The sequence below is a fragment of the Onychostoma macrolepis genome, chromosome 16 (genome assembly GCF_012432095.1).
Source record: "Onychostoma macrolepis isolate SWU-2019 chromosome 16, ASM1243209v1, whole genome shotgun sequence".
Lineage (NCBI taxonomy): Eukaryota > Metazoa > Chordata > Actinopteri > Cypriniformes > Cyprinidae > Onychostoma > Onychostoma macrolepis.
Genome location: NC_081170.1, coordinates 4,797,607 through 4,810,854, shown reverse-complemented (window position 1 = coordinate 4,810,854; position 13,248 = coordinate 4,797,607). Strand labels below are relative to the sequence as shown.

The following is a 13,248-nucleotide window of genomic DNA, read 5'->3' as shown; positions in this document are numbered from 1 at the left end:
AGCCAACGATACGATACATTAAAGATATATATGAAGCAGCTACCGATGTGATACGATTCACCCCTATTACAATGCAGTGCGATCCGATTTCGATTCAATTCAACACAATGCGATTCGATGCAATACAGAAAATATGATCACTTATAATGCCTCGAGGCCTGTTTCATAAAACAAGTTAACCAAATAAGCCAGGCTTATTTCAGTTAGTCTGACTCATTGTTAAATGATTTGGTTCCATAAAGCAATTTTAACACAGGCCTAGATCAAGCTTAGTCACTGTGGCAACTTGTGGGAAACTAACCTGGTCTAAAGCAGGCTAACTGTCAGGCTAAGCTGAGCTCCTCTAATACTGACCAATAGGAACACAATGATATTACCACTGACTCTCACACATACTATTATTTGACTTTTTTTTTACAGTTTCTAGCCATGCAGCCTTTCTCTCTGGTTTAATGACAGCTGTACCTTTTATAGTTTGCAGAACAGATAGCAAAACATTAGAACATTACAATCTAAAATTGCTCTTTAAAGCATTAAAATAACTCAATTAAAAGTTAAAATCACTGAATTAAAATGAAAATAAATAATAAAGAAAATGACTAGATTTTAACTGCAAACACATTTACTCATTTGAGCTTAGTAATATTATGGCTGTACTAGCTTACATTTGATTTACCTATTACAATATAGTCCCTTTACAGTTACTGCTATCATAAAAATACACTTATATGTAGGTTTAAAATTCTACAAAGGACACATTTAATGTCCAACAACAAATATTTTAGCAAAATGTATATTTTACTCAGATTTGTGCTCCTATTCGATTGCGCTCTGTCTGTTTAGTGCGCATGCGAGCAGCAGCGCTCATTGCTCTCGCGTAAGCTCTGACAGCAAAATGGATATGTTTGCATGACTTTCTGACATTTACAGATGAAAAATATACCTGTGACATGTCAGTTATGGACTGAAGAAAACACAACGTCTCAAATGCATTAAACAGCACAGATATATTCGCTGTTTGACATGGTGGATCGATTTGATTCATGATCGACATTAAGGGCTCCTTAAAAATAAACATGCACAAATAAGTGAGATTGTGTGAACTTAATTTGTCATTTATGGAACCGCTTTAGCCCCGATTAATTTGTTAGATTATTTCAAGTCAGGTTTTGGACTTTAATCACCGCTTTTCCTCAGGTCTCCACAGTGTTGTGATTCGTCATATTCAGACAGCAGCGGTGATGAGAGAACGCGCTTGAAAAACAGTTTAGAGAGGAGAAATCAATTTACATATAAATTATTGGTCACAGATTATTGGTCACTTTCTAAATAATGAAATTATAGCGCATCCGTGGTAATATAAAAAATCGTTTTTTACCGATGCAAATATGTTAGAAACAATGCATCGCGATATAAATGCCAACTTGTAGCCGATGCCCACTTTTTAAACCGATGCATAGCATCGTTAACTTTTTATGACGATGCACCGAGCGAATCGGGGAATCTTCCCATCCCTAGTATACATACAAACACACACGGTTTTGGAAATCGGTTCACCTGCTTTAAAAAGAATCCTGCACCAATTAAATGACTGATTATTGAATTGGACGCTAGTGCATTTTTCAAATGTTCATTTTTTGAGGTCAATTTCAGTATTATTCTTTTTTTATAAGCATAAAGATTTCCAAAACCATATGAATCAGGCACAGGAGTCATTGGTCTAAACACTTGACTGAATAAGTCACTTGTTCACTGAATTAGCTCAAATGACTCGCTCACTAACCAATTTAACCATCTTTCATCTCCAACTTCAAATGAGCCTGAAATTGTTACCGACTTCTCACCATTATTCCACTCATTCTCTTCTATTTGAAATGAAGAATTGTATAAACTTGTTAAATCATCTAAACCAACAACCTATATGTTAGACCCTGTTCCATCTAAGCTCCTAAAACAGGTGCTTCCAGAAATAATAGATCCTCTTCTGAATATTATTAACTCATCATTGTCATTAGGATACATCCCAAAAACCTTCAAACTGGCTGTTATTAAGCCTCTCATTAAAAAACCACAACTTGACCCCAAGGAATTAATTAATTAATTACAGACCGATCACGAATCTCCCTTTTCTGTCAAAGATATTAGAAAAGGTAGTATCCTCACAATTATGTTCCTTCTTAGAGAAAAATGCTATATGTGAGGATTTCCAATCAGGTTTTAGACCATATCATAGTACTGAGTTAGCTCTTATCATCTGATCGTGGTTGTATCTCTCTATTAGTGCTACTGGATATTAGTGCTGCGTTTGACACTATCGATCACAACATTCTTTTAAATAGACTTGAAAATTATGTTGGCGTTAGAGGAAGTGCACTGGCATGGTTCAAATCGTACTTATCTGACCGCCATCAATTCGTGGCAGTAAATGAAGAGGAATCATACCAATCACAAGTGCAGTATGGAGTACCTCAAGGCTCAGTACTAGGCCTCTTACTTTTCACGCTTTACATGTTACCCTTGGGAGATATCATTAGGAAACATGGTGTTAGCTTTCACTGTTATGCTGATGATACTCAGCTCTATATTTCTTCGCGACCCGATGAAACATAACAATTTGCAAAATTGCATAGTTGATATCAAAAACTGGATGACTAGCAATTTCTTACCGCTAAATTCTGAAAAAACAGAGGCGTTAATTATTGGACCAAAAACTTTTGCATGTAATAACCTAGATCACTGTTGGATCTAACACTGTTGGACGAAATTCTTCGTCATTAGTTTGGAACCTAGGCGTACTTTTTGATAGCAATCTTTCCTTCGAAAAACATGTTTCTAGCATTTGTAAAACTGCATTTTTTCATCTAAAAAATATATCTAAATTACGACCTATGCTCTCAATGTCAAATGCAGAAACATTAATTAATGCGTTCATGACCTTGAGGCTAGATTATTGTAATGCTTTATTGGGTGGTTACTCTGCGCGTTTAATAAACAAACTCCAGCTGGTTCAAAATGCAGCAGCTAGAGTTCTTAGAACAAGGAAGTATGACCATATTAGCCCGGTTGTCTCAACACTGCACTGGCTCCCTATTAAACATCGTATACATTTCAAGATCTTGCTAATTACCTATAAGGCCCTGAATGGTTTGGCACCTCAGTATTTTAGTGAGCTCTTATCAAATTATAGTCCTTCACGTCCGCTGTGATCTCAAAACTCTGGCCATTTGATAATACCTAGAATATCAAAATCAACTGCGGGCGGGAGATCGTTTTCCTATTTAGCGCCCAAATTCTGGAACAATTTACCTAACACTGTTCGGGAAGCAGACACACTCTGTCAGTTTAAACCTAGATTAAAGAACCATCTCTTTAACCTGGTTTACACATAATACACCATCGCATTTCTATAATTACGTTAAATACGTTAAAGGATTGTTAGGCTGCATTAATTAGGTCAAGCGGAACCGGGAACACTTCCCAAAACTCCCAATGTACTGTACTTGTTACATCATTAGAAGAATGGCATCTACGCTAATATTAGTCTGTTTCTTTCTTATTCCAAGGTCACCGTAGCCACCTGATCCAGTCCATATCCAGATCTGATGGTCACTGCAGCCACCCAGATCCAGTCCGTATCCAGATCAGATGGTGGATCAGCACCTAGAGATGACCTCTACAGCCCTGAACATCAGCGGAGACCAGGACAACTAGATGAGGCCCAGAGATTGATCCCCAGTGAAGAACCTGTCTAGACAGCCATCGGGACAAGACCACAGGAACCAGATGAGTCCTTTGCACAATCTGACTCTGCTGCAGCCTAGATTTAAACTGCTGATTTTGTCTGGCCAGAGGAGAATGACACTATTTCAACACACTATTTCCCCGTCTAAATACTGTAAAACTGATGTAAAGCCACCCAGCTTTATATCAAGCTGATGTAAAGCTCATTTGACACAATTTGCATTGTTAAAAGCACTATACAAATAATAGTGACTTGACATTTTTGAATTGCCATCAATGTAGAAAGATGTTTTTTTTGCCCACAGATGGTTTGGTTACAGTATCTACTGTACCAGCAGGTGTTAACTGACTGGCGCGAAACTCAAGGAAATGTACTGTTATCTGTGTTAGCAACTTCTGAGTTTACTCAAATCAAAGAGTTGAAATAGTTTGATGATGCAGACTTCAAACCCAATTAAACAGAATTTCATAACCTAAATGGTGAGACAGAAATACAGTTTCTGTCTTCATTCAGCCAACTAGAAGCTACTGATGCAAAACTAATAAGAAGATGAGAGGCTATAATACATTAAACATGTTTGCTGGTTTAAACGCTGTTCTTAATGAGGTCTTTTCTACACCAAAAAGTACCTTTCATCGATATGTTTTGAGCCCTGTTCATCTTTCATTAAGCACAAACGATACAACAGTACTCATTTTTCACATATCCTGGTGATATAGCATATTTTATCTTTATTCAGTTCAATCATTCAGTCATATTCCAAAATGTAAAATGCAACCCACAATACCTGAGTGCACTTCAAAATTTTGCACGCTGATAATTAAGGCAACACCTAAATTATTAACTGTATTTCGTATTTTTCACGCAGGCATTTCCCACTGGGGCGACTCACGTTTGATTGTGCCATGCAAAAGAAGACTAATGCAAAAGAACTGCAGGATTTTACAGCAGGCGCTGCAGAAAACTTCATAAATCACCATATCTAAAGCAATCCCAGAAAGACAAATGAGAAGCAGAGAGAATTCTAAGCACAATACAACTTAAAAACAGCATTCATTTGAAATTCAACAAAACAGAATAATATAAAAGCCGCATATCAAAGCCAAAGCCAGAGTACTCCGGGTGTACAGCAAAGTAGCCAGATTCATTTTTGAGCCAACATGCTGCTTACAAAAGAATCTGTGGCCCTGAAAAGCATTTGGACACTTAAGCCACACTTTAAAATATCTGAATGTCAATGCATTAGATAACAAAACATCACAGCAAGTGGCATTTAAAAAAAAATTAGAGCGCAAGAAAGCTTTTGTTAGGTTTTAAATGATAAAACTAAATGCAGTTCAGATTTACTACACAGAAATGAAGTTCAAAATTAGTATTTGGATACTCTGTGGTTGTCGAACGGTAGTGGAACATATTCATAGTTTATGTGATGAACTTCACCTCTGGTTCCTCTATTAAAACACCTGTGTGAACTTCATGAGAACTGACCTCATACATTCTAGTTTCAGGGCTGGATTATATATCCAGTATATTTGTGATGATTTTGGTATCAGTCTTAAATAAATGAGATGTACAAATAGTGTATCTGATTTAAAAACCTGGAATATGTTTGATTCATTTCTGTGAATCAGTTTAAACTGTGATTCCAAAACCCCAAATTCTGATTCAATGATTACAATGACTACTCCGATTCACATTAAAAAGTAAAAGTATATACTACTGTATGCATAACTATTTCTGTCTACCATTAGGTATCATTATATTCATGCACCTAAACTAAAATGATTAATTTAAAGGGATTTAATAAAAAATGTGTCTGTGTGTTCAGTTAGCACTTATGATGGAGAGGATATTTTTTTCCCCAAAAATGCTAGTCAGTGTTATCGCATTGGACTAAAACTTACTGACTTCGCTCACTCATGGTATAACAACGTCACAAAAATGTATAATTGATCAATTTTTACCCGCCTTCGTGGTCAAAAATGATAGGCCAATAAAAAAATATTTACATTTTACATTTCTTGGTATGCCAACTTGTTTTCTTTCAATTAGCACAAGATTTATATTTCTTTTTGGAGCTGATTGATCATACAGTAGGCCTCAGTGATCTGAACTTATAAACTTAATATATATATATATATATATATATATATGGATATATATATCCAAAATTATTGTTTTTTTTCTCTCTCTCTCTCTCTCTCTCTCAAAAACTGAGGTGCATGAGCTCAGATCAGTGAGGCCTAGAACAATCAGTTCCAAAAAGAAACCTGTGGTAATCGAAAGAAAACAAGTTGACAAAAAGATTGAATCCAAGATTTAGTGATAATATACATTATAGATAGATTTGGTGAAATATTTTGACCAGGAACACCAAATTAGTTACAGGATTTTCAGCTCAGCACAAGAGTTAGACGAAAACATGTCCTTTTTTAATCTACTAGGCAAATATGGCTGTTTTGCTGAAAAGTCATGAATGAAAAAAAAAATCCTTTCATTTCAGAGCATACATAATTATTGAGATACATATTGCATATCGTGAAAGGACTGAAAATAACAACATTCTTTTAGCTGTATCACTTAGCCCTAGCTGGATAAATGTCATTAAAAAAATAAAAATAAAAAAGTGAAATTAATTCTGAGAAAAGCTTGTGCATCATTTGTTTCCAGAAACCAATTGCTTTGATATTTTATCATCTAATGCAATGACATTCAGACATTTTAAGCGTGTCCAAATGCATTAATGCCCTGTGATGCTCTACAAAACAGAGAAGGCCTCCTTTTAATAAAAACAGCTCATCCTCAGAAAACCAAGCATCCAGAAAATGAAAATGAGCTTCTTAGCGCATTTTCCCCAAGCGTCTATCCGTCACTTCTTACCTCTGCAGATGGGAATAGGAAAATCCCACACCGCTACGTTAGACGTGCTGGTGACACAGGTCAGCTGTGCGTGGCCGTCCAGGGTATATCCAGCCACACAGTGATACCGGATTCTGTCTCCCACATTGAAGCTTGTTCCGTTCAGGATTCCTTTGGCAGGAACTCCTGGATTCCCACAAGAACTGCTTTGTAGTTCTGAGGAGAGACAAAGAGAAGATGCCAAAATCAGATGTAGTAAAGGGCCAGTTGATGAGCGCAGTTTTATTCTTAACGCATTGCTGATTTCTGCTGGTTATAACCGGCCAGTTAGAGAGTTGCAAAGCCTGTATTCATCAAAAAATTATGAAAACAATGAATAAAAAATTAATTTGTGCAAGAAACAAAAAGGTCACATCCTACAGCAATAAAAAAGATACTTATCTATTAAAAAAAACAAAAAAAGAAGAAGTGTCAAGAATGCAGTCGACTGTCCTTATTTATTTCTCAGACATCTGACGTTGGACTAATATTCCTGCTTTGACACATTTCTAATCCTCAGGGACACATCTGGATATGATATGTTAAGCTCGCTTATCTTTGATTTAAACCAGCACACATCCGCTCTGAGCACCTGCCACCATCATGAAATTCCATTTCAATCCCCAGTCGACTTCAGACACACTGCACTGCCCGTTTCAGACTGATAATTCTGACAATCACCTGATCAAAATTAATCAGTTCTGATTAAAATGAACTAGTCACTATAAATGCTGTCTGGCACAACAGTATATGCTGTATTCTTAAGTGAATATTTCAAAGAATGCAGAATAATGTTTTTATTTATTTGCAGTTTATGAAGTAGAATAGCTGCAATGTAAAGTATTCTGCATACAAAAATAAATAAATAGCAGTATGTGAAAATGATGAGTTTAATAACTATTATAGTTTGGGGGTGGTGAGATTTTTAATGTTTTTAAAAGTCATTGTTGCTCACCAAGTAATATATATATATATATATAGTGCTGTCAATCGATTAAAAAAAATAACTAATTTAATCACACATTTTTCTGAAATTAATTGTGATTAATCCCACCTAACATAAAAGTTTTAAAATAGATTTTTATATTGTAATAATTTCACATTAAATCTTCAAATTAATGTACCAACAACATAAACATATTTTTAATATTTGTTTAATGTCATCTTTTTTTATGACTGAAGGCCAGTATCACTGATACCAATACTACTGATGTCTCTATAAAATACTGATATACTGATATAATGATGTCTCTATTTTTTCCCCTAATATTTAACCATTGACGATAGCCATTGGAAATTACTTGAAAGCTATCAATTTTAACATATATAAGACTTTACAAAAATAACTTGTAATTTAAGTGAACTTAAAACAATCTTCACATAAACCCATTATAATAAATGTCATATTTACCTGTGCCCTTCAGCAGAAATATAGCCTACAGAAATTGAAGTTATCAAACACTAAATTCTAAATATACAGTGGGGCAAAAAAGTATTTAGTCAGCCACCAATTGTGAAAGTTCTCCCACTTAAAAAGATGAGAGAGGCCTGTAATTTTCATCATAGGTATACCTCAACTATGAGAGACAAAATGAGAAACAAAAAAATTTAAAAAAAAACATTGTAGGATTTTTAAAGAATTTATTTGCAAATTATGGTGGAAAATAATTATTTGGTCAATAACAAAATTTCATCTCAATACTTTGTTATATATCCTTTGTTGTCAATGACAGAGGTCAAACGTTTTCTGTAAGTCTTCACACACTGTTGCTGGTATTTTGGCCCATTCCTCCATGCAGATCTCCTCTAGAGCAGTAATGTTTTGGGGCTGACGCTGGGCAACACGGACTTTCAACTCCCTCCAAAGATTTTCGATGGAGTTGAGATCTGGAGACTGGCTAGGCCACTCCAGGACCTTGAAATGCTTCTTACGAAGCCACTCCTTCGTTGCCCGGGCGGTGTGTTTGGGATCATTGTCATGCTGAAAGACCCAGCCACGTTTCATCTTCAATGCCCTTGCTGATGGAAGGAGGTTTTCACTCAAAATCTCACGATACATGGCCCCATTCATTCTTTCGTTTACACGGATCAGTCGTCCTGGTCCCTTTGCAGAAAAACAGCCCCAAAGCATGATGTTTCCACCCCCATGCTTCACAGTAGGTATGGTGTTCTTTGGATGCAACTCAGCATTCTTTCTCCTCCAAACACGACAAGTTGAGTTTTTACCAAAAAGTTCTATTTTGGTTTCATCTGATTCTCCCAATCCTCTTCTGGACCATCCAAATGCTCTCTAGCAAACTTCAGACGAGCCGGACATGTACTGGCTTAAGCAGGGGGACACGTCTGGCACTGCAGGATTTAAGTCCCTGGCGGCGCAGCGTGTTACTGATGGTAGTCTTTGTTACTTTGGTCCCAGCTCTCTGCAGGTCATTCACTAGGTCCCCCCGTGTGGTTCTGGGATTTTTGCTCACAGTTCTTGTGATCATTTTGACCCCACGGGGTGAGATCTTTCATGGAGCCCCAGATCGAGGGAGATTATCAGTGGTCTTGTATGTCTAGTTTTCTGCTTCATATTTCTGCGGAAAGCATGTGCATTTTTTCAGGATTTTTTTCAATATAGAAAGCTCAAAAGAACAGCATTTATTTGAAACCGAAATCTTTTGTAACTTTATAAATGTCTTTACTGTCGCTTTTGATCAATTTAATGTGTCCTGAATGTCTACTGCATGAATTTTGATGGTACATGATAAAAAATTATTTCATTATATCATTATATCAAAATTATATAATTTTTTGGTTTATTTTGGAACATTTTATTGATAAAACTTTTTTTGACCACCCCTCACCCCCCATCCCAAAATATTTTTTTCGTTGCCTCAGGGCAATGTTATGCAACAAAGGTGCAAAATCACGAAGGAAATTCTCCATTCACATATCATAGGACAATGTCCAGAGAGCAATACAAAATCACAAATCTGTCAAAAAAATGTCAAGAAATCAATAAGTGAAAAGGGAAAAACACTTGAAACGCATTGATGTATTGCATTTGATACAGACGTAGGTTTGTATCATAGTGCGGGCCTGGGAAACTTCGGTCCTGGAGGGCCACTGGCTTGCAGAGTTTGGCTCCAAACCTAATTAAACACACCTGCCTGTAGCTTTCGAATGATCTTAAAATACATTCATTAGCTGGTTCTGATGTGTTTGATTAGGGTTGGAGCTAACTCTGCAGGACAGTGGCCCTCCAGGACCGAAGTTTCCCAGCCCTGATATAGTGTGTCATGTCATATCATGTACTTCATGGAATGAGATTTTACTCTGTGTTAAACTTGTGGTGCATGTTGCACTTTTTGCACATCACTTTGGGTGTTCCTGTGCACCCAGGAAACTTGCATCTTCCCTTTTTGTTACACATTATTTGCCCGTATGTATTTGTCAATGGGAAATCCTGCTTAGGGATGGGAGCTGTGGACCCCTGCTTCTTTACCCCTTACTGCATAACGTTGCCCTGAGGCAACGAAAAGAAATACTGAATTTCTGAACATGCAAAATAAAATAAAAATCATAAAACCTGACAAAAGTTCATACACACACATATATTTTTTTTGTACAGTTTATGTCATTTTAAATAAGATTACTAAAGAAAATAATCTTGCCTTTTTCTCACACCATGTGCGCCTGTGACCATGTGTCAGAACAGGATGTCCCGCCTTCAAGTGGTGCTTGATAGTGACTCCCACACCTTATTGGACTGTTCTTTGATACTTTTCAAATATTTGAATTGGTTGCAATCATTTAAAAAAGCATGTACTGAACATGGGGCATAAGAAAAAGGGCAACACTATGCAGTAGTACAATATAAAAGTATATATAACAGTAGTACAAAGCATACAATAGTACAGATCAGACTGTATTTGTAATTTGTTGTGCTTCAAACACTGACACAGCCACACAAATGCCTTACACAAAAAAAAAAAAAAAAACATTGTGACATGACATGAACCCTAACTTGCTGTATTCTGATTCCTGTCACCACAGAAATAAATGTTTTGAGACAGAAGCACTGAATATTAGGAAATGGCACCATAAATTAAAGAATTTATCATGTCATCTAGAGCGAAAATGCATATAATAGCATCTGCACAGCATGTGAAGAACACAACAAATATCTTTTAAAGGTCCTTATAGTTTTACATTAGAAAGTATAATGCACTTTAATGCATTTCACTAATGTGCTTCTGCATTAGAGTTATGCAAGTATAAAAAGTGACCCTTTAAAACCAGCAGACGTGCAAAATTACAACTTTAGCAGATGATTTATAGACGGCGTTTAGCAGCTAGAATGATATGGCAGTGCATTTGCTCCCTGGTACACAGTCAGTGAACCATTAATTTCATCTCAATTTGTGCTCTAAAGTCTTAGACTTAAAGTGTCTTAAAACCCCGTCACTTCACACCAGCGAGACCATTATCTCCATGTCACTCAATGAGACAGATCCTACTTTTCTTAATCTACCTTTAACAACAGAGCGTGCACTTTGGCACCAACGTTTGCGCAAACACGTTTTCCATTCGGTTTGCGATCGGGAGCTCCCTTGCTTAAACGAAAGCAGCTGAAGTTGATCAAATGCCGCTCGCGACCATCATCGCTCACTCTCTCTGTTGTCCTGTGTGACTCTCTGCATAGGAACATGGCACATCTGTCAGCTCATCTCCGCTCACGTATAGTCCCACTGAGCTTTACGCCCGTGATCTGGGGTAATGGAGGCATTTCCTGTTCATTACGACAGGTTGTACTCTGTGGCTTTCTATATTATGGCAGTCAAATAAATGGCCCGGAGTGGAAATGAATCAGGCTTAGTACAGAAAGTGTGTTGAAGTATTACCTTTGAGAGAGGATTATTTATTTTTCTTCCCCTGTTCCAAAGAAGCAATTACAAACCTGGTCCCTCAACAGACTGAAAAAAAAAAAAACTCAAATACAAACAGAGACATGACAAAGGAGTCTGTTTGATTGTACTACAGGCGCTCGGACTGATGGGCAGGATACTGGTGGAGTGCGACATTTGGAGTTGGAAATTACTTTTAGAAAGAGGCCATTCCTTGTAATTGCTACTCAGGAGTTGTGATTTGTGGAAATACAAGCCTATTGATGTGAAATACAGCAGCAGTTCTGAACTAGTTCTGTTTTACGGGGTAGATTTTACTCTGGAAACCAAAGACTCAGCACTATTTTTTTTGTTGTACAAATTCAAACTATCCATCTATCCATACTTCTATCTATCTCTCTATCTATCCATCCATCCATCATGAACTGCACAGGCCCAATACTACACTGCTCCATCCATCCATCCATCCAATCTATCAATCTATCACCCATCCATCATGAATTGCACAGGCCCAACAATATACTACTCTATCCATCCATTCTATCTATCCATTAACACCAATCTATAATCAATCCATCACCCACAAATCTATCCACCAGTCTATCATTCATCTATCAAAAATTGCATTGACCCAACAATATACTGCTCCTCCATCCATCCCTCCATCCATCTATCCATAAATAAACTTTATTAAACCATCCATCCATAAATCCATCCACCAATCTATCATTCATCCATACATCCATCTATGATCGATCCATTCATCTATCAATCCATCCATCAATCTAACATTCATCCATTCATTCTATCAATCATGCATCCATCATAAATTGCAGACCCAACAATATACTGCTCCATCCATCCATCCATCTATTAATCCATCCATTCATCATAAATTGCATAAGCAACAATACACTGCTCCATCCATACACTGCTCCTACCAATCTATAATCCATCCACGATATTGATCCATCCACAAATCATTCATCCATTCATCAATAAATACATCCACCAATCTATCATTCATCAATTCATTCATCAAAAATTGCATAGACCCAACAATACACTGCTCCATCCATCCATCCATCCACTAGTCTATCTTCCATCCATCATTAATTGCATAGCCCCAACCATATACACATTAAAATCAAAAAAATAACTATCAACATGAGTGGCTTTCGATGGCTGCATGCTCTATATTCATATTTATTCTAGTCTGGGTCATATTTTATTTCACTTTGCGTAGGATGAGAGGATATCCAGCAACATGCTCATGCTGGCATCGGTCTAATTTGGCTGGCTTCTCCCTAGTGACTAATGAATTTGCGCCAAAATACTGTATTATCGGACACATAACAAATGATATGGGAAATGTTTTCCCATAATAAGCCTATTTTGCTGTCGATGACCCTTCAGAAAGACCTGTGACGCAACAGCTAAAAACCACAGAAATACAGTAGAACATCCACATGTCAGATGTCAATCAAATCAAAATAAATGACATTCAAATTTCTTATTACACATTTATTTTATAACACACAAAAATAAACACTTTTTATAGTTCAGAATCAATTTGCCCATATAACACCACTTTTATACAACCCAATGAATTCCAAACTAAGTCCTTCCCTACATTTTAGATCACTGAATATCCTGTTATACTCAGAAATGTCACATTAGGAAAGTAAAATAGATTGTAAACCCTGTTTCATCTTGATG

At 36.7% G+C, this 13,248-nt stretch overlaps 1 protein-coding gene across 2 annotated transcripts in view; it reads right to left on the bottom strand.

Annotated features, from left to right (window-relative positions):
- csmd3a (CUB and Sushi multiple domains 3a) overlaps positions 1 to 13,248 on the bottom strand; it is a 288,864-nt gene that overhangs the window by 225,790 nt on the left and 49,826 nt on the right. For both annotated transcript variants that reach the window (XM_058747031.1, XM_058747032.1), the window contains exon 4: positions 6,623 to 6,817. In XM_058747031.1, the coding sequence (XP_058603014.1) occupies positions 6,623 to 6,817 (195 nt within the window). The remainder of the gene's footprint in view (positions 1 to 6,622; positions 6,818 to 13,248) is intronic.